The 24,905-nt window shown below is 52.7% G+C and overlaps 1 protein-coding gene across 8 annotated transcripts; it reads right to left on the reverse strand.

Moving 5' to 3' along the window:
* Window positions 1-13,379: 13,379 nt before the first annotated feature.
* LOC148662575 (uncharacterized) lies at window positions 13,380-24,364 on the reverse strand. 8 transcript variants are annotated; one of them, XM_088631299.1, is made up of 6 exons: window positions 18,687-24,364; window positions 16,116-18,172; window positions 15,917-16,001; window positions 15,742-15,824; window positions 15,484-15,514; window positions 13,380-15,419 (listed from the first exon to the last, which is right to left on the reverse strand). In XM_088631299.1, the coding sequence occupies exon 1, from the start codon at window positions 23,728-23,730 to the stop codon at window positions 22,837-22,839; it is 894 nt and encodes a 297-aa protein (XP_088487425.1). In that variant the 5' UTR covers window positions 23,731-24,364; the 3' UTR covers window positions 13,380-15,419; window positions 15,484-15,514; window positions 15,742-15,824; window positions 15,917-16,001; window positions 16,116-18,172; window positions 18,687-22,836. The 8 variants fall into 8 exon arrangements, with proteins under 8 accessions (XP_088487425.1, XP_088487426.1, XP_088487427.1 ...); XM_088631300.1 differs by lacking the exon at window positions 15,484-15,514 and having other exon boundaries at window positions 13,380-14,166; window positions 15,365-15,419; window positions 15,567-16,001; XM_088631301.1 differs by having other exon boundaries at window positions 13,380-16,001; window positions 16,116-16,683; window positions 16,807-18,172.
* Window positions 24,365-24,905: the final 541 nt, after the last annotated feature.

Raw genomic sequence — 24,905 nt, forward strand, 5'->3', positions numbered from 1 at the left:
CAATTCTGTCACCTGTACTCTCCTGTATTACCCTGAGCTGTGTACTGCACTGTTGTGAACTGTCAGCTACACTGGATTGTAATATGAAGATTTAGGCTCTGAACTGTCATCTGTATTGTAAGTGCCTGAGCTGTGTACTGCGATGTGAACTGTCGTCTGTACTGTATCCTAAGATGTGGTGTTGTCACCTGTATTGTAAGACCCTGACCTGTGTACTGTACGCTGTTGTGAACTGCCTAAGACTGGATTGTAATACCCTGAGCTGTGTTCTGTACTATTTTGTAAGATGTGGAACTGTCCTGTATTGTAATTCCCTGAGGTGTGTACTGTACTGTGATGTAAACTTTCATCTGGATTGTATTATAATGTGGAACTACTGTATGTCCTGAGCTGTCACCTCTCCTGTATTGTAATATGCTGAGCTCTGTACGGTCCAGTGATGTGAACTGTTATTTGTACTATTTTGTATTGTGGATTTGCGGCCTGAAGCTTTTTCTATTGTATTGTAATATGCAGATTGGGAGGCTGTGTTGTGAACTGTTGGAACAGGTGGACCTGTGTCCTGAACTGTCACCTCTATTGTATTGTAATACCCTGAGCAGTGTACTGTACTGTTTTGTAATCTGTAGCTTTGTCTCCTGCAGTTTTCTTTACTGTATTGTATTATGCTGAGCTGTGTACAGTCCAGTGCTGTGAGTTGTTCTGTTTTGTATTAGGTGGAGTTGTCCTGTAGTTTCCCCTGTTGTATTGTAATAGCTAGTGCTGTAGGCTATATTGTGAACTGTTCCCTGGTCTGTATTGGAACAGGTGCACCTGTGTCCTGGACTGTTATCTCTACTCAATGGTAACTGTCCATGGTAGACTTTTATATCTCTCCCCTTTTCTATTGTGCAGTGCTTAGACCTGTGTCTTTAAGTCTTCTTGCATCTGTTGTAATATTCAAACCTGTCCTTTCACCACTATTGTCCTGTAATGGACAAAGGGTGGTGTTGAAATTTCACTTCCGGTGAGCCTCAGTAGTAAGAGGTTGCCCCCTTTCCCTGCTGGCCTGTTTCCTGTGTTTTACTTCAGCTCCCTGAATTCACCGCCTGTGTGAAACTCCCTCTATTTCTGCTCTAGGCGAGAGGGGTATGTGTCCTATTCGGCTCTGAGAGGCACAGGTATCTCCTGAGAACAGTACCCTCTGTGCCTCATGCCCTCTGTTCTACATTCCCTACCCATGGGGCTGCTGTGGAAGAGCTGGCGCCTCTGTGCCTATTGGCCGTAGTGCGACTACTAATCTGCCTGGGGGTGGGAGGGCCTCAGGTTTAGCTGTGTCCCTTAATGGTGAAAGAGGAGAGAGCCGACCTGTATCTCCCACGGTCCACACAAATCGATGGGAAAGGACTGTGGCCTGACATTGCCCAGGGGCTGTTGGCTTTGTCCTCACTTGAACACCCTCCTTCTGGTTTGATTTTTATTAAGCTGAGGTTTTTACCCCCTTCTTCCGGTAAGGGGAGTCGCTTTTTCCAATTGGAAAGGGCTGCCTCGCGTTTCTCATGAAGACGAGGTCCAGAAACAGTCTTTCTCTGCCAGAGGGCAGGGTGTGTATGAGCGCATGTTTCCTGCTTTCTTTTAAAGCTAATGTGCTACCCTGCTGGTAGTCCCACGGAGCAGTCGCCCACTCTGAGCTGGAATCGTACTACAGGGTGAGATAAAGGTGGGGGGGGGGGGCGGTGTTAGTGTGTGAAGAGGGAGGAGTGCAGTCTCAACCCCCTGTCACTTTCTCACTGACACTGTCCTGCTGCCGGCCTTCGTGAACTACATCTCCCAGCAGGCCATGAGGACGATGGTGGCCAATAAGCTACCTCCCCTGGGTTGGTGCAGGTGTAGTCTGTTCGAGCCCAGAGCCTGTGTATATAAATGAGCTCAAAAAGAGAGAGAGCCCAGGGCTGGTTTGATTTCCTGCAGAGGGCTGGAGCCTGGAGGTGTGAGTTCATACATGCTGGGTGGGTTTGTCGGGGGGAAGGAAAAGGTTTAAGAACAGGGAAGCGGTGATGAAGGAATATGCATTTGTCAACAAGCTGGGTTAATTTAAATAAAATTGAAAGCTGCTGAATAAAAGTTCTGCCATCTAAGATCCTGTTTATTTTCTCTTGGGTTCTAACTTTCTTAATTCACTCTCCAGAACTTTTATCGGTATTTTGCTACCTTTTGACACTCCAGCTCATAGCTTGACCAATTTATGCTGTGATGGTACTTGGTCACAACTGCATGACCCAGAATGCAGTGTAGCTTTCAGTCAGCTGACCAGCTGGAGCAACACGATTGGTCAGGTGAGGTTTAAAAAGCAGGAAGTGGAGTCTCCCAGTGTTGCTGCAGCCAGAGCAGCAAGTGGAGGAAGGAGCTGCTGGAGAAGAAAGACCAGTTCACAGCTCTGTCTGTCTCCTTCACAGTACAACCCCCTGCTCTCCTACAGTCAGGGCAGGTGTTTCATCTCTCTCACTTTCACAGAGCTCAGCAGGACTGGTTTGCTTAGCTTGGGACATCTTTCAAATAAGACCTTCTTGTGGATGTTGTGCACGTACTCTACTACACATTTATCCTGTTTTTCGTTGATCAAGATTGGAAGTTGGCTGGTGACCCTGTCTCACCTCACAGATTCACCCCTCCTGAGGATCAGCCTTTCTCATCAGGCCAGCAGAGTCCCTGGCTGACCAGAAGCTAAACCCAGTTGTTTTTCAGCTCAGAGGAGACATGAGACTTGTCCTGTCCCAGTGTCCAGTTGACAGCCCCAATCCTCCTCCACCTCCTCCCAATGAGAGACAGGTGGACAGCTCTCAGAACAAACTTTCACAGCCACAAGGTAAAGAAACAGTGCTCTTTATTCAGTTTGGGATAAAACATTCCAGAAACCACAAAACAAACCTGTTCTTCTCTGAGCTCTAGGTAGACTTGCAGTTGTCTTCAGAGCAGGTCTTTGTGAAGACAGCCAGACTCACAGCACCCAGGCTCAGCAGTCAGACCTCCTCCCCCTGACACAGCTCAGCTCTGCAGCTCTTCCCTCCTGCTCTGCTCAGCACAACTGACCTCTGTCCCCAGGCAGCACCAGACTGAAGGTCTCCCCTCCTGCCTTTTAACTGTCTCCCCACCAATCGTCTTCCACCAATTAGGCAGGTAATTATAGGCAGCAGGTTGTTCTCCTCGGCCTCGTTGGGGATGAAGGTCAGACAAGCGCCACTGTCTTGCCTGAACCTGCTGCGCTCTTACAGTGTGGAAATCGAGTGGTTCGGGAGAGGTGTGTGACGGGAAGGTTCAACTGTTTTGTGGGTCTTTCTGATCCCATATTATAATCAGTGTTAAATCATTGCTGTAGTTTGTTTTGGGTCACGAGATTCATCTTGCTGGATGTCCTACAGGCTCACCCTCCTCATCCTCGGTGTTGGGGCTCAGTTGTTCCTGAAATCAATAAAAATAAATCCAATTCCACTAGAAAAACTGTGATTAGTGTTCCAGGATGAGTAAAAGCATAAATATGTTAAAATATGCAGAAAATTAAATGAAAACAAACAGATTGTTTTCCAGAGGTTTTGATCCCACAGTCTCTGTGTTAGAAGCCCAGAGCTCTTCCACTGAGCCACAGTGGCTCTGTGAGTCTGGGGCTCCTGTGTACTCTGGGTCTTCCCAGCTCAGGGTTCGAAACTGAGGGATAAAAGACAGACTGAATGAGCTCTCCTTCAGGCCAGGAGCCAGTGGAGGAGTGGAGATGGTGCTGAGCTCATGACCAGGAGGTTGTGGGTTCAAGTCCTGACTAAGAGCTGAGGTGGGTTTGCAGTGTGATCCTCCCCAGCAGTGACAGGTTGGGAAGTAAAAGCCCACAGCTCTTGTCTTTATTTATCAGTGTTACTGTCCACAAGAATTAAATTAACAAAAGCTCCTAATCCTCCCAGGGTTTGAACCCACAACCTCCAGGTAGAATTCCAGAGCTCTTCCCCTGAGCCACAGCGTGTCTTTGTAGGTCTGGGGCTCCCGTGGGCTCTTGGTCTTCTTCCCAGTTCAGGGCTGAAACGGAGGGATAAGAGCCGGACCGAATCCCTCTCCCAGCGGGACGGCAGATGGAGGAGTGGAGACGGTGCCGGGCTCATGACCGCAAGGTTGTGGGTTCAAATCCTGGCTGGTCCCTGGTAAGTATCACCCAGGTGAGTATCCAAGGTAAGTATGTGGGCTGGGTAGACAGGAGAGGTAGAGAGGGCAGCCAGGGTGAGGGGGTGGGATAGGTAGAAGGGAGGGGTAGACAGGGCTGGCTAGCAGCAGAGTGTTAGACGGGGCAGGTAGGGCCAGTGAGGTGGGGTAGGTAGATAGGAGGGGTAGACAGAGTGGGCTGGGTAGCAGCAGTGTCAGACAGGTAGGAGGGGCAGGTAGGGCCAGTGAGTGGGGTGGGTTAGGTAGGAGGGGTAGACAGGTGCAGGCAGCAGAAGGGGGTAGAGTAGCAAGGTGGGTAGACAAGGCAGGGGTGCAGGCAGCTGTAGTAGAGGGGTAGGCAGGGCTAGGGGGTGGGGTAGAGTAGGTGGAGAGGTGAGGTAGGAGGAGCCTAGGCCATGGGGGGTGGGGCAGGTAGAGTAGGCAGGGTCAGGTGAGGCAGGAGGTGGCCTGGGCTGAGGAGAGGAAGAGAAGGAGCTAGGCAGAGCCCAGGCCACAAGGGGGGGGGTGGAGGGTAGACAGGTCCAGAGAGGGGCAGGGTTAGGTGAGGCAGAAGCGAGCGAGGGAGAGAGTGTGAGTGATGGAGATGGAAGGAAGGCAAGTTTTTATTCCTCCCCCCCCCCCCCCCCCGTAAACTTGGAAGGAAGGCAAGTTTTTAAGTTTACGGGGGGGAGGAATAAAAACTTGCCTTCCTTCCATCTCCATCACTCACACTCTCTCCCTCGCTCGCTTCTGCCTCACCTAACCCTGCCCCTCTCTGGACCTGTCTACCCACCACCCCCACTACCTACCCTGTCTCACCTACCCCCCCCTCCACCCCCCCCCTTGTGGCCTGGGCTCTGCCTAGCTCCTTCTCTTCCTCTCCTCAGCCCAGGCCACCTCCTGCCTACTCTACCCTCCCTGGACCTGTCTACCCCCCCCACCCCACTCTCTACCCTACCTGCCTGCCTCTCCTTCCTACCTCTCCCACCCCCTTGTGGCCTGGGCTCCTCCTTGCTCCTTCTCTTCCTCTCCTCAGCCCAGGCCACCTCCTGCCTCACCTGACCCTGCCTACTCTACCTGCCCCACCCCCCATGGCCTAGGCTCCTCCTACCTCACCTCTCCACCTACTCTACCCCACCCCCTAGCCCTGCCTACCCCTCTACTACAGCTGCCTGCACCCCTGCCTTGTCTACCCACCTTGCTACTCTACCCCCTTCTGCTGCCTGCACCTGTCTACCCCTCCTACCTACCCCACCCCACTCACTGGCCCTACCTGCCCCTCCTACCTGTCTGACACTGCTGCTACCCAGCCCACTCTGTCTACCCCTCCTATCTACCTACCCCACCTCACTGGCCCTACCTGCCCCGTCTAACACTCTGCTGCTAGCCAGCCCTGTCTACCCCTCCCTTCTACCTATCCCACCCCCTCACCCTGGCTGCCCTCTCTACCTCTCCTGTCTACCCAGCCCACATACTTACCTTGGATACTCACCTGGGTGATACTTACCAGGGATCAGCCAGGATTTGAACCCACAACCTTGCGGTCATGAGCCCAGCACCGTCTCCACTCCTCCATCTGCCGTCCCACTGAGAGAGGGATTCGGTCGGTCTCTTATCCCTCCGTTTCAGCCCTGACCTGGGAAGAAGACCAAGAGCCCACGGGAGCCCCAGACCTACAAAGATGTGCTGTGGCTCAGGGGAAGAGCTCTGGACTTCTCCCTGGAGGTTGTGGGTTCAAACCCTGGGAGGATTAGGAGCTTTTGTTAATTTAATTCTTGTGGACCGTAACACACTGATAAATAAAGACACGAGGGCTGTGGGCTTTTACTTCTCACCCTGTCGCTGCTGGGGAGGATCACACTGCAAACCCACCTCAGCTCTTAGCCAGGACTTGAACCCACAACCTCCTGGTCATGAGCTCAGCACCATCTCCACTCCTCCACTGGCTCCTGGCCTGAAGGAGAATTCATTCAGTCTGTCTTTTATCCCTCAGTTTCGAACCCTGAGCTGGGAAGACCAAGAGCACACAGGAGCCCCAGCCTCCCAAAGACACTGTGGCTCAGTGGAAGAGCTCTGGGCTTCTAACACAGAAGCTGTGGGATCAAGCCCTCTGGAAAACAAGCTGTTTGTTTTCATTTAATTTTCTGCATATTTTAACATATTTATGCTTTTACTCATCCTGGAAAACTAATTACACATTTTTTCTAGTGGAATTGAATTGATTTGTATTGACAGTTATTTGAAGAACAGCTGAGCCTCAACACAGAGGATGAGGAGGGTGAGCCTGTAGGACATCCAGCAAGATGAATCCTGTGACCCAAAACAAACTACAGCACAGGTTTAGCACTGATTATAATATGGGATCAGAAAGACCCACAAAACAGCTTAACCTTCCCGTCACACACCTCTCCCGAACCACTCGATTTCCACACTGTAAGAGCGCAGCAGGTTCAGGCAAGACAGTGGCGCCTGTCTGACCTTCATCCCCAATGAGGCCAAGGAGAACAACCTGCTGCCTATAATTAGCTGCCTAATTGGTGGAAGACGATTGGTGGGGAGACAGTTAAAAGGCACGAGTGGGAAGCCTTCAGCCTGGTGCTGCCTGGGGACAGAGGTCAGTTGTGCTGAGCAGAGCAGGAGGGAAGAGCTGCTGAGCTGCGTCAGGGGGAGGATGTCTGACTGCTGAGCCTAGGAGCTGTGAGTCTGGCTGTCTTCACAAAGACCTGCTTTGAAGACGACTGCAAGTCTACCTAGAGCTCAGAGAACAGGTTTGTTTTGTGGTTTCTGGACTGCTTTATCCCAAACTGTGAATAAAGAGCACCGTTTCCTTACCTTGTGGCTGTGAAAGTTTGTTCTGAGAGCTGCCTCACTAGGAGGAGGGGGATTGGGGCCATGAACTGAACTGGACAGGATAGGTCTCCTGTCACCCTCTGAGCTGCAAAATTACCAGGTTTAGCTTCTGGTCAGCCAGGGACTCTACTGTCCTGGACAGAACAGCTGGATTCTGCTCACAGAGGGAGAAACTGAACTGCTGGAGGGGCACCAGTGATCTTCCAATCCAGATCAAGGGTAAAAACAGAAGCAATAAAACGATGAGTACCTGCAAAATATGCAGGACCTTGTTTTAGGTGATGGATGTCTTAAGTTAGGCACACCAGTGCTCCTGTGCTGTTAACCTGGGAGAGAAATGATACCCCTGCCCCTGCCTGGCGAGAGCTTGGAGGGGCTTGTGTTGTAAACTGGTCTGTCTTCTCTGGCTGCAGCAACACTGGGAGCCTCCACTTCCTGCTTTTCAAACCTCCCCTGACCAATCATGTTTCTCCAGCTGGTCAGGTGACTGACAGCTACACTGCATTCTGGGTCATGCAGTTGTGACCAAGTACCATCACAGCAAAAATTGGTCAAGCTATGAGCTGGAGTGTCAAAAGGAAGCAAAATACAGATAAAAGTTCTGGAGAGTGAATTAAGAAAAAGTTATAACCCAAGAGAAAATAAACAGGATCTTAGATGGCAGAACTTTTATTCAGCAGCTGTTAATATTATTTAAATGAACCCAGCTTGTTGACAAATACATATTCCTTCAGCACAGCTTCCCGGCTCTTAAACCTTTTCTTTCCCCCCTGACAAACCCACACAGCATGTATGAACTCACACCTCCAGGCTCCAGCCCTCTGCAGGATATCAAACCAGCCCTGGGCTCTCTCTTTTTGAGCTCATTTATATACACAGGCTGTGGGCTCAAACAGACAACACCTGCACCAACCCAGGGGAGGCAGCTTATTGGCCACCATCGTCCTCGTGGCCTGCTGGGAGATGTAGTTCATGAAGGCCTGCAGCAGGACAGTGTCAGTGAGAAAGTGACAGCAGGTTGAGACTGCACTCCTCCCTCTTCACACTAACACTGACCCCCCCCACCTTTATCTCACCCTGTAGTATGAGTCCAGCCTGGATTGGGCGACTGTTCTGTGGGACTACCAGCAGCGTAGCACATTAGCTTTAAAAGAAAGCAGGAAACATGCGCTCATACACACCCTGCCCTCTGGCGGAGAAAGACTGTTTCTGGACCTCGGCGCCCTCCCACGTCTTCATGAGAAACGCGAGGCAGCCCTCTCACATTGGAAAAAGTGACTCCCATTCTTGCAAGAAGGGGGTAAAAGCCTCAGCTTAATAAAAATCAGACAGGAGGGAGGGTGTTCAAGTGAGGACAAAGCCAACAGCCCCCGGCCTTGGGCAATCTCAAGCCTCACAGTCCTTTCCAGTCGATTTGTGCGGACCGTGGGAGATACAGGTCGGCTCTTTCCCCTTTCACCATTAAGGGACACAACTAGACCTGAGGCCCTCCCACCCCCAGGCAAATTAGTAGTCGCACTACGGCCAATAGGCACAGAGGCACCAGCTCTTCCACAGCAGCCCCATGGGTAGGGAATGTAGGACAGAGGGCATGAGGCACAGAGGGTACTGTTCTCAGGAGATACCTATGCCGTTCAGAGCCAAACAGGACACATACCCCTCTCGCCTAGAGCAGAAATAGAGGGAGATTCACACAGGCAGGCAGTCGGTGAATTCAGGAAAGGAAGGGAGTTGTGATCAGGGACAGAGTGACTCAGGGAGCTGAAGTAAAACACAGCGAACAGTCCAGCAGGGAAAGGGGTCAACCTCTGCCTCCTGAAGCTCACGGGAGGTGAAATTTCACCACAGTAGTGGTGAAAGGGGAGGTTTGAATATTACAACAGGCGCAAGAAGAGTTTATGACGCAGGTCTGAGCACTGCAGCATAGAAAGGGGCAGAGGCAGAAGCCCAGCCTGGACAGTCGCAATAGGGGAGAGGTGACGTCTCAGGACACAGGTCCACCTGCACCAATACAGTCCAGGGGCCAATTTACAACACAGCCTACAGCTCTGGGTATCACAATACAGTCGAGCAAACTTCAGGCCACATATTCACAATACAAAACAGTACAGATGACAGTTCACAGTACTGGACAGGACACAGCTCAGCATATTACAATAGAGTAGAGGTGATAGGTCAGGACTCAATTACACATCTTAAAAAACAGTACAGATGACAGTTCACAGTTGCAGGATATTACAATCAAGTAGAAATGACAGTTCAGGACACAGTTCAGCATATTAGAATACAGTACAGGGGACAGTTCACATCACAGGATACAGCTCAAGATATTACAATACAATAGAGGTGACAGTTCAGGACACAGTAACACATGTTACAATACAGTCCCAGTATCAGTTCCACATATTACAAAACAGTACAGACGACAGTTCACAGCACAGCACCAAACACAGCGCAGGATGTTACAATAAAGTAAAAATGACAGTTCAACATATTAGAATACAGTACAGGTGACAGTTCACATCACAGTACACAGCTCCGGCTATTACCATATAGTCCCAGTGACAGTTCACAACACTGTACAGGACACAGCTCAGGGTATTACAAGGGACTACAGGTAACAACACCACCTCTTCGAAAACAGTACAAGTGACAGTTCACATCACTGTACACAGCTCGGCATATTACAATACAAAAGAGGTGACAGTTCAGGACACAGTTACAATACAGTCCCGGTATCTGTTCCACATATTACAAAACATTACAGATAACAGTTCACAGCACAGAACAGAGCTTAGGATGTTAAAATACAGTATAAGTGACAGTTCAGGACACAGTTCAACATATAAGAATACAGTACAGGTGACAGTTCACATCACAGTACACAGCTCAGCATATTAGAATACAGTACAGGTGACAGTTCACATCACAGTACACAGCTCAGGATATTACCATACAGTCCCAGTGACAGTTCACAACACTGTACAGGACACAGCTCAGGGTATTCCAAGGGACTACAGGTAACAACACCACCTCTTCGAAAACAGTACAAGTGACAGTTCACATCACTGTACACAGCTCAGCATATTACAATACAAAAGAGGTGACAGTTCAGGACACAGTTACAATACAGTCCCGGTATCTGTTCCACATATTACAAAACATTACAGATGACAGTTCAGGACTCTGTTACACATCTTACAAAACAGTATAGATGACCGTTCACAGCACAGAACAGAGCTTAGGATGTTACAATACAGTATAAGTGACAGTTCAACATATTAGAATACCATACAGGTGACAGTTCACATCACAGTACACAGCTCAGCATATTACAATACAATAGAGGTGACAGTTCAGGACACACACATTACAATACAGTACCGGTATCTGTTCCACATATTACAAAACATTACAGATGACAGTTCACAGTACAGTACAGAACACAGCTCAGCATATTACAAAACAGTACAGACGACAGTTCACAGCACAGCACCAAACACAGCGCAGGATGTTACAATATAGTACAGGTGACAGTTCAGGACTCTGTTCCACATCTTACAAAACAGTACAGATGACAGTTCACAGCACAAAACATAGCTTAAGATGTTACAATACAGTAGAAGTGACAGTTCAGGACAGAGTTCAACATATTAGAATACAGTACAGGTGACAGTTCACATCACAGTACACAGCTCCGGATATTACCATACAGTCCCAGTGACAGTTCACAACACTGTACAGGACACAGCTCAGAGTATTACAAGGGACTACAGGTAACAACACCACCTCACCTCACTGTACACAGCTCAGCATATTACAATACAAAAGAGGTGACAGTTCAGGACACAGTTACACACGTTACAATACAGTACCGGTATCTGTTCCACATATTACAAAACATTACAGATGACAGTTCACAGTACAGTACAGAACACAGCTCAGCATATTACAAAACAGTACAGACGACAGTTCACAGCACAGCACCAAACACAGCGCAGGATGTTACAATATAGTACAGGTGACAGTTCAGGACTCTGTTACACATCTTACAAAACAGTACAGATGACAGTTCACAGCACAAAACATAGCTTAAGATGTTACAATACAGTAGAACTGACAGTTCAGGACAGAGTTCAACATATTAGACTGCAGTACAGGTGACAGTTCACATCACAGTACACAGCTCAGCATATTACAATACAATAGAGGTGACAGTTCAGGACAGAGTTCAACATATTAGAATACAGTACAGGTGACAGTTCACATCACAGTACACAGCTCAGGATATTACCATACAGTCCCAGTGACAGTTCACAACACTGTACAGGACACAGCACAGAGTATTACAAGAGACTACAGGTGACAACAACACCTCTTCGAATACAGTACAGCTCAGCTCAGCATATTACAATACAGTACAGGTGACAGTTCAGGACACAATTACACATGTTACAACAGAGTCCAGATATCAGTCCCACATATTACAAAACATTACAGATGATAGTTCACAATACAGTACAGGTGACAGTTTAACATATTAGAATACAGTACAGGTAACAGTTCAGGACACAGTTCAACATATTAGAATACAGTACAGGTGACAGTTCACAACACAGTACCGTACACAGCTCAGGGTATTATAAAACAGTACAGGTGACAGTTCACAACACAGTACCGTACACAGCTCAGGGTATTATAAAACAGTACAGGTGACACCACCACATCTAAGAACACAGGACAGGTAACAGTTCACGGCGCAGTACACAGCTGGGGCACTTACAACAGTACAGGTACAGGCCACAGGTCCACCTATTACAATAAAGTCCAAGTGACGGTTCACACCACTACCCTACACAGCTCAGGGTATTACAACAGAGTAAAGGTGACAGCACCCCTTCTTAAAATACAGTACATGTGACAGTTCAGGACACAGGTGCACATCCAATACAGTCTAGGGGGTAGTTCACAGCACAGGACATTACAATAGAGGTGAGGTGATAGTTCACAATACAGTACACAGAGGTGGGTATTACGTCACAGTACAGCGCACAGCTCTTGAGTTTTACAATTGAGTACAGGTGACAATTTGGCACAGGGGTCTGATTACTACTCTGCAGCAGAGTACAAACAGCTGGGTATTGCAACATATAAGTGACAGTTCACAGCACCGTAGGTAAGGCTGAGTTTTACAACACAGTCCCATGGGAGTTAAGCACACAGATCCACCTCTGGCAACACAATGGCAGAGATAGTTCAGCACACTGATGAACAGTATTACATCACATAACTGTACACAGGTCTGAATTTTACAAATTGAGGACAGGTGACAGTCTGGGACATAAGTCTAAATATTACAAAGAAATACAGTACCCAGGGCTGAGTGTTACTACACAGTGCAAGTGACAGTTCAGTATACCAGTCCCTGGATTACAATACAACACAATACACAGGGCTGTCTTACAAAACCGTAACCAGAGCCGAGTATTATAAGTGTACACCTGACCGTTCAGCCCAGTGATCTGAGAATTAAAATACACCACAGGTGAAGGTTCAACAAACGATTGGGTCACTGTTTTACAGTTCAGTACTGGTGAGAAATCAGCACACTGGTTTAAGTAGTCTGGTACAGTCAGGGTGAGAGCTGACCCTACAGATAAGTATTAAAGCAGGATACAGGTAGAGGTTTAGTTGACAGGTTTGAATATCACCACACATTACAGACAGAGAGATACGCACACAGGTTTTTGAAATAAAGCTCAGCGGAGAAGAAAGTTCAGAACACAGGTTTCAGTCTTAAAAGCACAGAAAGAAGCCCTAGTTGAAGTTTTTTTTTAGCACAGTCCAGGTGAGAGATGACCACACCGGTTTCAGTATTGAAGCACAGAAAGCTGAAAGCTCAGCACACAAATTTAAGTATTAAACTTATGTCACTATGTATTAAAATTTAGTACAAGTGAGGGTTCAGCACGTTGATTGAAGTCTTTTAGTACAGCCCAGGTGAAAGCTGACCACAGATTTGAGTATAAAAACACTAAAATGATAAAAAAATACTATTAAAGCACAGAGCTGTCAATGAGTATTAAAACTCAGTATAGATAGGAGTGTAGCACACACATTTGAGTATTAAATTACACTACAGACGAAGGTTCGACAGACTGCGTCACTGAGTGGCGAAGCTCAAAACAAACAGTTCAGCACACAAATTTGAGCCGGAAACACACTGCAGGTGAAGATTCAACAAACAGTGGTCATTGAGTATTAATGTTCAGCACACTGGCTGCAGTTGTTTAGCGCAGTCCAGGTGACAGCTGACCACACAGTTTAGAGTATAAAAAATGTAATTAAAAAAAGGCGAGAGTCAAGCACACAGGTGTATCATTTGTTTATTAAAACTCAGTAAGCGTAGCGCACAGACTTGAGTAGTGAAGGAGACTGCAGATGAAGGTTCAGCATACATGCACGTCACTGAGTACTGAAGCTCGGTACAAGTGAGTTCAGCACCCTGGTTTGAGTATTAAAGCTTAGTAAAAGTGAGAGTTTACCACGCCAACTCGAGTATTAAAGTTTACTACAGCAGAAGGGTCAGCATACTGGTGTGTCACTGAGTACTGAAGTTTAGTACACGGGTTCAAGTTTTATAGTACAGTACAGGTGAGAACTCAACACAAAGGTGTGTGATTGAGTATGAAAGCTCAGCACTGGTGAGTCTCCAGAACACAGGTTCGAGCGTTTCAAAATGGTACCAGTGAGTCCACTTAGCTGAGGATTACAACAGTACAGTACACAGGGCTGGGTATTGCAATAGAACAACAGAGCTCAGCACAGAGGTTTGAGATTAAAGCACAGGAAAGGTGAGAGTTTAGCACACAGGTGTATCACTGAATATTGAAGCTCAGTACTGGTGATCGTTCAGAACACAAGTCTGAGCATCGCAAAATAGTACCAGTCGGACCTGTGAGCTCACATTACAACAGTACAGGTGACAGTTCATCACACAGGGCTGAGTTTCTAACAGTACAACACAGATCTGAGTATTGAAATACACTGCAGGTGAAAGTTCAGCAAACTGTTGGGTCACTGTGTATTTAAGTTCAGTAGTAGCAAGAGTTCAGCACACTGGTTGAAGTCCGTTAAGCACAGTCCAGGGGAGAGCTGACCACAAAGGTTTGAGCATTAAAAAAAAATTAAAAGGTGAGAGAGTAAAGCACACAGGTGTGTCATTGAGTCAGTAAAGGTAAGAGTGTAGGACACAGATCTGAGTATTAAAGTACCTGACAGATGAACATTGAGCACACATGCACGTCACTGAATATTATAAAGCTCAGTACAAGCTCACCTCCCTGGTTTAAGTAGTTGAGTACAGTCAGGGTGAGAGCTGACCACACAGCTTTGAGTATTAAAGCACGATAAAGGCGAGAGTTTAGTTTTCAGTTTTGAGTATTACCACACACACAGGTTTTTGTATTAAAGCTCAGTGGAGAGGAGAGTTCAGAACACAGGTTTCAGTTTTAATGCACAGAAAGAAGCCCTGGTTTCAGTCCAGCCCAGGTGAGAGCTGAGCACAGAGGTTTGAGTATTAAAACACAGTAAAGGAGAGAGTTTAGCACACAGGTGTCTCACTATTCAACTCTACTTACAAGTTAAGAGTTCAGCAAACTGGTAACACTGGTTTAAGTATGATAGTCCAGTCCACATGAGGGGTCGGTACACACTTTTGAGTATGAAAGCCCAGTAAAGATGAGAGTTCAGCACTCGTGTGTCACTGTGAGAATTAATGCTCAGTACAAGTGAGAGTTCAGCACACTGGTTTAGATATTATAGTACAGTCCACGTGAGGGTTCAGCACACAGGTAGGTCATTGAGTATTAAAGCTCAGTACAGGAGAGTTTCGTATGCAAGTGTGAAGATTACCAGTATTAAGGCTCAGTGGAGATGGGAACACAGTACAGCACACAGGTGTGGGTATTAAAGTATGATATAGGAAAGAATTCAGCATGCTGGCGTATCATTGAATACTAAAGTTCAGTACGCAGATGTGTCAGTGTATTAAGGTACAATACCCTTGAGAATTGAGTACACCATTGTCAATACTCCACTCCATACAGTACAGCCACTGATAACCATGATCAGAACAGTCTATCTGAGCAAAGTATCTCACTCTGGGGTACAAGACTGTGTCCCCCTCTGGAATCGAACCTGCAATCCACAGTCAAAAAGCCCTGTTTAATACTGCAGAAGTGTAGTGTTTTACAGAGCACAAGCAGCTGGACTGAGAGAAAGACACACAGCTCAAGAGACGTCACAGAGACCGACACAAGGAGGAAGAAAGAGACAGGAAAGAGCTCCTCACCTCCATCCCAACTCCCAGCCATACCCGTCTTCCCACTGTCAAGTTTGTCAACAGCCTGGAAAATTAGGAGAAAGATTGCATGAGAGAGCTTCCGACTTCTATCCCAACTATTATTATACCTGTCTCTCCACTGTCCTGTCTCTCGCCAACCTGGAAAATTAAGAGAAAAGAATACAGGAGAGGGTTCAATCTTCATACATACCTAACTTCCTACCGTCAGCCTCTGGATATCCTGGAAAATTAGGGAAGAGAGGGACAGGAGAGAAGAGAGAATGGAATTTTACCATTACATTCCAACTCTACCTTTCTTCCCACTGTCGGCCTTTGGACATCCTGGACAATTAATAATAATAATAATAATAATTGCTTACACTTACATAGCGCTTTTCTAGACACTCCACTCATAGCGCTTTACAGGTAATGGGGAATCCCACTACCACCACCAATGTGCAGCTCCCACCTGCCAATTAAGGAAAATAATTCAGCAGAAAGAGTCCAACCTATGTCCGATCTCTCCATCCATACTTGTTGTGAACCGACGTGCCCACTGACCTCAGACCTGGACAGCTCCCGGGCTCGGTAACCCGCTCTGTAGAGTGTAGAGGAGAAGGGCAGCTCTCTGCAGATCGCAGTGGCCCTGAAAGCAAGGAAACAGCTCCTGTGTGCTCTGGATGTGGACAGAAGGGACACTGAAAGTCCCCCAGTTTGTGTCCCATCCCCACAGTGAAAGGGACTCCGATACGTCCCACACCTGACACACCCAGGTGACAAGTGATCCTCTAACTCCAGGGAGGGTCTCCTCCCAGTGACGACCGCGGGAAGACCTGACAGCACACAGCCGCTGGGAAGACCTGCGCTGCGGTCATGGAGATCAGGAGGAAGACCCTGAAGCAGACAGGACCGTCAGAACCGAGGGACACAGCTCGAGGCTAGCCATGGGTAGTACTGAGGAGTCACCGGACCCGGCGACTCCCGGACAAGACGTACCCACCCCGGTGGACTCATTACAAGATTCCGATACAAGCTCCTGTCTCTCCATCGTCTGCCTCTGGACATCCTGGAAAATTAGGAGAAAGACGGACAGGAGAGAGAATCCCACCTCCATTCCGGCTCCCAAACATACCCGTTTACCCACTGTCTGCCTCTGGACATCCTGGACAATTAAGGAAAATAATACAGTAGAAAGAGTCCAACCCATGTCCGATCTCTCCACCCATACTTGTTGTGAACTGACGTGCTGGTGGACTCGTTACAAGATTCCAAGTGTCGGGATGCAAGGAGTCCCAGCACAGTCCCCGGAAGGATTGAGATGAGTTCAACTGTAACGAAAATGCCGGAGAACACAGGAGACACACACACACGAGGTGTTATTTCCCAAAAGAGCCCAGAACCGGAACAGCTTTCCAGAAGTTTTTCTAGGCCGAGCCCAGCCATGTTCTTACCCTGAAGGGGGACTGAAGAGTCTGCTTACGGCCCAGTGGCTGTTCTTGATGATGCTGTCCCAGGCTCTCGGCTGTTTCTCTGGTGTCAAGTTCAGAATCCTCCCAGGCCAGGTCAGGAGACCGGGTCAATGACCCCCCCCCAGACCGGAGCCCGATATCCACACCGAGCGTGCGTGACCCCCAGGTCTCGCGCCAAGCACAGCCAGACAGCGGTACGAGGCGAACTCCCTCCCTCCGCTGCGGAAGACCGTAGACAGGACAAGGCGCAGAGAGAGGGGAACGGGTACGACCGGGCCGGAGGAGGCCGGTGTTGTACCTGTGCCCAGGGGTGGGGAGCAGCTCGTCTGCAGAGAGAGACAGGCCCCTCCCCGGCCTCGTGCTGGGAGGAGCTCACCTGCGGAGACGGACCCGGCCTCTTGCTGGGAGCAGCTGGGAGGAGCTCACCTGCGGAGATAGACCCCTCCCCAGCCTCTCGCTGGGAGCAGCTGGGAGGAGCTCACCTGCGGAGATAGACCCCTCCTCGGCCTCTTGCTGGGAGCAGCTGGGAGGAGCTCACCTGCGGAGATGGACCCGGCCTCTTGCTGGGAGGAGCTCACCTGCGGAGATGGACCCCTCCCCGGCCTCTTGCTGGGAGCAGCTGGGAGGAGCTCACCTGCGGAGATAGACCCCTCCCCAGCCTCTCGCTGGGAGCAGCTGGGAGGAGCTCACCTGCGGAGATAGACCCCTCCTCGGCCTCTTGCTGGGAGCAGCTGGGAGGAGCTCACCTGCGGAGATGGACCCGGCCTCTTGCTGGGAGGAGCTCACCTGCGGAGATGGACCCCTCCCCGGCCTCTTGCTGGGAGCAGCTGGGAGGAGCTCACCTGCGGAGATAGACCCCTCCCCAGCCTCTCGCTGGGAGCAGCTGGGAGGAGCTCACCTGCGGAGATAGACCCCTCCCCAGCCTCTTGCTGGGAGGAGCTCACCTGCGGAGATAGACCCCTCCCCAGCCTCTTGCTGGGAGGAGCTCACCTGCGGAGATGGACCCCTCCCCAGCCTCTTGCTGGGAGCAGCTGGGAGGAGCTCACCTGCAGAGATAGACCCCTCCCCAGCCTCTTGCTGGGAGCAGCTGGGAGGAGCTCACCTGCGGAGACGGACCCCTCCCCGGCCTCTTGCTGGGAGCAGCTGGGAGGAGCTCACCTGCGGAGATGGACCTGGCCTCTTGCTGGGAGCAGCTGGGAGGAGCTCACCTGCGGAGATGGACCCCTCCCCGGCCTCTTGCTGGGAGCAGCTGGGAGGAGCTCTCCTGTGGAGATGGACCCCCCCCCCAGCTTTGTACCCAGAGCAGGCCGTGGAGGCCGAGGAAGACTCCGTGGCGAAGGGTGACTGGCTTTAACACACGGAAGACGAAGAACACATCAGCTAGTTTAGGGGGACTGCAGACCGGTTCTTAAATCTCGGTCACAGGTCACAGGCTGTGCATTACTGCAGAAATGTTTCAGCGTGATCTGCGGGCAGTCAGGCAGCATAGGCGGGCAAAACCGTCTTGAAGTCGAGAGCGATATTCCTACTGGATTACAAGAGGCATTTCCCCGCAAGCCTGCTCGTTTCCAAAAGTAATAAGGACACTTCGCCTCGCCGGAGACATTTCGTGCCTCGTCCTCAATTGGAGGATATGGAGACCTGCAGCAGACCTGGAAACGTCCTCGATCCTGTGGTGTCAACTGGAGGTTTTCCAAAGTCACTGTGGACATTTGACCGTGATCGTGGTTTGAAATGCACTCAGCGACGCCGAATCTTTCTCACCCCGAAAGAGAAACAGAGCTGCAGTTCCCCCTTTAACCCAGGGCACTGAGTGGCCAGACGTTTTTACTGGCCCTGCCCGGTCCAGATTGCCAGCTCACCTGCAGCTCTGAGCAGCAGCAGCAGGGGGGGGACAGGGTTGCCGGTCAGCACCGAGCTGGTCTCTCACGCGGCGAGATGGAGACCGTCGGGCCTCCGGAGAGGAGCAGGACAGGGAACCAGGTCTATTCTGCTACCCCGCTATCGACGCCGCCCGGTATCCCAGAGTCCGCCCCTGGGAGGAAAAAACAAACAAACAAAAACCAAGCAAATGATTCTGCACTGGTCCAGCTATTTTCACCAGTAGGAATCCCACGCGCGACTAGAACAGGCCAGGGAACTCATTTTACTCTGAAATCGCTTGAGGGCCCCAGTACAGACCTCGCTGGGAATCCGAGGGTGGAAGTCGTCTCCTTACCCAGTCTTAACAGTTCCTGAAAAACCGGCTTCGGAGATCAGGGCCGCGCCGATCCGGACTTCCCAGGCCGATTAACCACCGGCGATAATTAACAGCTCGTCGTGGCCGATACAGACAGCCGATCGTTTCACTTTCCGGGCATTTTTTTTAGTTTACGCTAGAATCCACGGTTGATGCGCAACGAGGGTAAGAAGGCTAAAACCATCAAGCTCGGTGCTGCTCGTCGGACCGACGTCGGAAAGTCCGCACGTCCGTCGTGAAGCGGTCTCCGACGCGCACCCCATCAGAAATCTGTTTCCTGTGTCGGGACTCCTGGCTGCCGCAGTTGACGTTTGCCTCTGGAAGAGGGGACTTCGCAGGCTTCCCTGCCCCCAACACCACCACCCCGTTCGGGCTGCTCTGTGGCCGTACAGCATGAGGACACCGCCCCCCCCCCCCCCCACTGTCAGTAATAAAAGAGGCAGGAGAGAATGACCAGCCCCCCCCCCTCAGCAGCTGCACGTCCTAAAGTCCCGTTGGAAAAATGAGGGACGGGCGCCGGGATTAAGACATGTTCAAGGGGAACACCTTTCACTCCCGGACCGAAAGTCCCACCGCTGCTGCTGGTGACGATTTCCCATTAACAGCGTGAGACCACCCCCCCCCCAGTCTGGAGGGAGAGGGGGCAGGAAGGAACGAACAGCTGCACGTCCCAAGTGACGCTTTAAAAGCGAGGGATGAGCCGGAGGAAGGAGTCGGGTCCGAGCAGCGCACCTCCACGGTCCCGGACAGAGGGTCCCGCCGGCCGCCTCCTCTCTGAGGGGGCAGGTTTCCCTACGAAGTCATCTCCACGACTCGCGAAAGGTCCGTGCCAGACAGGGGGGGGGGGGGGGGGGGGAGACGCACCAAGCTTTCCGCGGCGATTTGCGAGAAGTGTGGCCGAGGGTGGGGGGGGCAGCTTCCTGCGAGACTCTTCTCCCCCTCCCGGACGCATCGGGGGCGGAGCCGGTGTCTCTGTGGCTCAGGATCTGCGCCTGGGGCTGGAAGGGGTTTGCCGGTTCGAATCCCGCGGCCCGCAGAGGAATCCTACTCCGTTGGGGGCCCCCTGAGCGAGGCCCCGAACCCCAGCTGCCGTAGAAATGGCCGACCCTGCGCTCTGACCCCCAGGTTCTCTCTCTCCCTGTCTGTGTGTCTCCTGGAGAGCCAGCTGGGGTCTGCGACAAGACCGATTCCTCACGCCAGACACCGTAAAGGGTTAATAAAGTGAGCTGGTCTTACCTTCCGAGCCGTATTTCCCAGGATTGAGGTCCGAGGGGGACCCCTGCTCACCTCGCCCCATTCCCCATCCCCGGCTTTTATCAATCCCGGCCTCTTAAATAATCTCCAGTTCTGAACTGGTTTCATCCGTCCTCACCGAGAGCTGAGGATGGGTGGGGAGAGTACTTCCGCACACTGGTGGCCATCGCGCCATGACGCCGCTGTCCGCACGAGAGTCCCCGTTACCGGTGAAGTGCCAAGTGAATCCAAGCGCCGACGGACCACCTTCCGGAAGGACATATAAGCGACGATGGACCAGCGACAGGAGTCCCGCGCCTCTCCCGCTCTGTCCAGGGGCTCGGGCAGGAGGGACGGCGGCGGCGGCGGTCCCACAGCGTTGAGCCGACGGGGAGAAGGGGCCGGTCCCGAAACGGGATTCGAGGAGGGGCGCCGGCTCACCCAGACCAGAACTGGACCGAACGTCCGGTCCCGACGCAAGAAAGACGGAAGTTTCAGATTCTGCGGGGACTTGACCTTTGACATCTCCCATGTGTGACACTGGAAGAAATGCTGCCGGTGGGGGGGGGGGGGGAGGGGTTAGGAACAGATATCGGCACACAAGACCTCCATCAAGGACACAGACGGGTGCCACTAACTGACCCTTAACGAGAGAGGGCCCGATCAACGTTTTGTGAGGCTGATTCCGCCAGCAGGACCGGCGACTGGCCGATACGGATACGATCCCTGGTGTGTATGTGGGTGGCGCGTGTTACTATCCAGCCCAAGTCGCTACGAGCTCAAACAGTTTCTTTAACAAGACGGACAGCGATTGTTACAAGCGTCTGACGAGACGGTTCTTTTATCCAAAGCAGACGACCGGACGCCATGATCCGAAGAGTACTTCCGACAGGAAAGGGCAGAGCGCACGCGCACCGCTCCAGGCGGGATATCAAGCGACAGGATCCTACATCTTCGGCAACCGGGAAACGACTGGTTATCTCGCGCGATAAATCCCGTTATTTCGGTCGCGATTCCTTTGGCATCTCTCGAACGCCGCGCTGTACCGTCGGTCGCCTTGGCGGCGGTGGAGCTTCGTCCGTCTCCAGCTCTGCTGGTTTCGGATACCTGCCGGCTTCTCGAGTGTCGTATCAGGCGAGCCGTGGTCAATTCTTTGCGTTGCTCCCCACCCCGCCCACCAGAGATGCGTTCGTGTCGCAAACGCTGCAAACGGCGGCGGCCGGGCCTGGAGCAGATGCGTTCAAGAAACTGCCCGAGGGACGAAGGCACGCGGCGAAAATTCTGGCGCCGCGGATCGGCCCAACGCAAGGAGCACGGGCCGGTTCTGATCTACTGCCCAGCGATCCCACCACCCCGACCTTTAACTGCTTTCCAAACACCCAGAGGTCCGTTTCCAGTAAGGTGAGGCCTTCTGGATTACAGGAGGCCACAGTGACTCAAGCATGAAGCGCTGGGGGGGGTGGGGGGGGGGGTGGAACACACAGGGACAGACGGCGGTGATGTAGATGATCTACGGCCCCTCCCGGACTGAGCATCCGCAAACGACAAAGACGTCTTTCAAGGGAACCGCAGAGTGGGCAACGAGGGGTACGTCGCCTGGTTCCTTCCTACCAGCCCGGCTCAGGCCTGAGGAGTCCGGGAGATCTGGGAGAAGCCAACAGGAAGCAACTCCTCCCCGTCCTCGACTCTGGGAGGAGCCCCAGCGCCTGGACCCCCCCCTCCCCGGACACATCCGTAGCTCCCTTCCTGGGCCTAGAGGGGTGGTACCGCAGAATTGTTCCTGGGCTCGCCCACAGAGACCCGACTGAAGACAGTGCTTGGCGAGACAGCACAGCAGACCGAAGGAGGCGAGCCAGCATTTTCCGACTCGAGACGGACCCCTGGGAGCAGGACCTCAGTTGCAGCGTCCAGGCCCGACTTCTCTTCCGCAGACTGGACAGGACTACAGGAAGAGAAGCTCCTGTATCAGGAAGCTGCTGTATCAGGAAGACGGCCGGTCGAGGTGCCGTCTTCCTGCATCAGCAGGAAACTCTTACCCCGTGGACCCAGGTCTTCCGTCTGGGAACCCGAGTGGGTCTCCGGACACCTGGAAGCATCACCTGCAAGGAAACGACTCTCTCGTTGCGACTGACCACCGTAAGGGTGCAGGGTCCCCGGACAGCCTTTTCCACGGGATAGAGAGCCGATAAACTCGGGAGGCGGTAAGAGAGCCGGCGTGCGGTCCCTCAGGGATTAGGATCCCTCGCTAGGGCGAGACGGGGCGCGCTGGGAGGCCCGGGAGGAATTCTCCCGAGAGGTGAAAGAGTGCGCCGTGGCTCTGCGGGCCGCTGGCGGGGGTCTAGGGCGGACGAAGGCTGAAGACCGGCGTCGCCTGCGAGGGAAATCCGGAGAAGGAGAGACTCACCTGGTCTGTGCTTATCTGCCTGGCTGATGGGGGGGTACCCTGCTCCCCTTGTCCTCCACCTGCAGGTCCGGGGGTGCCCCCTCCTGCGTGGTACAGTGTTACCCCAATCCTGCCCCTGGCTGCCTGGTCCTGTTTCCTAACATGGGGAGGGGAGCTCCTGCAGGAGCTGCGTCTGGTGGGAATAAACACGCCTGAGGGCAGCCTGTGCTCCACCGAGTCCCGACTGCTCCGGTCCAGAGCTGCTGTTCGCCAGCCTGAGTCTTCGGGGGGTCCAGACGTCGGGGCTCCTCCACCTGGTCAGCCTGAGTCTTCGGGGGGTCCAGACATTGGGGCTCCTCCCAGTCAGCCTGAGTCTTTGGGGTGTCCAGGCGCTGGGCTCCTCCTCCTGGCCAGCCTGAATCTTTGGGGTGTCCAGGCGCTGGGCTCCTCCTCCTGGCCAGCCTGAATCTTTGGGGTGTCCAGGCGCTGGGCTCCTCCTCCTGGCCAGCCTGAATCTTTGGGGTGTCCAGGCGCTGGGCTCCTCCTCCTGGTCAGCCTGAGTCTTCGGGGGGTCCAGGCGCTGGGGCTCCTTCTCCTGGCCAGCCTGAGTCTTCGGGGGGTCCAGACATTGGGGCTCCTCCTGGCCAGCCTGAATCTTTGGGGTGTCCAGGCGCTGGGCTCCTTCTCCTGGCCAGCCTGAATCTTTGGGGTGTCCATGCGTTGGGCTCCTTCTCCTGGCCAGCCTGAATCTTTGGGGTGTCCAAGCGCTGGGCTCCTTCTCCTGGCCAGCCTGAATCTTTGGGGTGTCCAAGCGCTGGGCTCCTTCTCCTGGCCAGCCTGAACCTTCGGGGGGTCCAGGCGCTGGGCTCCTTCTCCTGGCCAGCCTGAACCTTCGGGGGGTCCAGGCGCTGGGCTCCTCCTCCTGGTCAGCCTGAGTCTTTGGGGGGTCCAGGCGCTGGGGCTCCCCCTCCTGGCCAGCCTGAATCTTTGGGCTGTCCAGGCGCTGGGCTCCTTCTCCTGGCCAGCCTGAATCTTTGGGGTGTCCAGACATTGGGGCTCCTCCACCTGGTCAGCCTGAGTCTTCGGGGGGGTCCAGACGCTGGGGCTCCTCCTCCTGGCCAGCCTGAGTCTTCGGGGGGGTCCAGACGCTGGGCTCCTCCTCCTGGTCAGCCTGAGTCTTTGGGGGGTCCAGACGTTGGGGCTCCTCCTCCTGGCCAGCCTGAGTCTTCTGGGGGGTCCAGACGCTGGGCTCCTCCTCCTGGCCAGCCTGAGTCTTTGGGGGGTCCAGGCGCTGGGGCTCCCCCTCCTGGCCAGCCTGAGTCTTCAGGGGGGTCCAGGCGCTGGGGCTCCCCCTCCTGGCCAGCCTGAGTCTTCAGGGGGGTCCAGGCGCTGGGGCTCCCCCTCCTGGCCAGCCTGAATCTTTGGGGTGTCCAGGCGCTGGGCTCCTTCTCCTGGCCAGCCTGAATCTTTGGGGTGTCCAGGCGCTGGGCTCCTTCTCCTGGCCAGCCTGAATCTTTGGGGTGTCCAGGCGCTGGGCTCCTTCTCCTGGCCAGCCTGAATCTTTGGGGTGTCCAGGCGCTGGGCTCCTCTTCCTGGCCAGCCTGAATCTTTGGGGTGTCCAGGCGCTGGGCTCCTTCTCCTGGCCAGCCTGAATCTTTGGGGTGTCCAGGCGCTGGGCTCCTTCTCCTGGCCAGCCTGAATCTTTGGGGTGTCCAGGCGCTGGGCTCCTTCTCCTGGCCAGCCTGAATCTTTGGGGTGTCCAGGTGCTGGGCTCCTTCTCCTGGCCAGCCTGAATCTTTGGGGTGTCCAGGCGCTGGGCTCCTCCTCTTGGCCAGCCTGAATCTTTGGGGTGTCCAGGCGCTGGGCTCCTCCTCCTGGCCAGCCTGAATCTTTGGGGTGTCCAGATGTCGGGGCTCGTCCGCCTGGTCAGGTTGAGTCTTCGGGGGGTCCAGGCGCTGAGGCTCCTTCTCCTGGCCAGCCTGAATCTTCGGGGGGTCCAGGTGCTGGGGCTCCTTCTCTTGGCCAGCCTGAGTCTTTGGGGGTATCCAGGCGCTGGGGCTCCTACTCCTGGCCAGCCTGAGTCTTCTGGGGGGTCCAGATGTCGGGGCTCCTCCTCCCGGTCAGCCTGAGTCTTCGGGGGGTCCAGACGTCGGGGCTCCTTCTCCTGGTCAGCCTGAATCTTCGGGGGGTCCAGACGTTGGGGCTCCTCCCAGTCAGCCTGAGTCT

The sequence above is a fragment of the Lepisosteus platostomus genome, chromosome 5 (genome assembly GCF_059453375.1).
Source record: "Lepisosteus platostomus isolate fLepPlt1 chromosome 5, fLepPlt1.hap1, whole genome shotgun sequence".
In the NCBI taxonomy this organism is placed as follows: domain Eukaryota; kingdom Metazoa; phylum Chordata; class Actinopteri; order Semionotiformes; family Lepisosteidae; genus Lepisosteus; species Lepisosteus platostomus.

What these genes read in the sequence shown, in the direction of transcription:
- LOC148662575 (XM_088631301.1), bottom strand. Translation starts at nt 23,730, where the DNA reads ATGTCTGGACACCCCAAAGATTCAGGCTGGCCAGGAGAAGGAGCCCAG.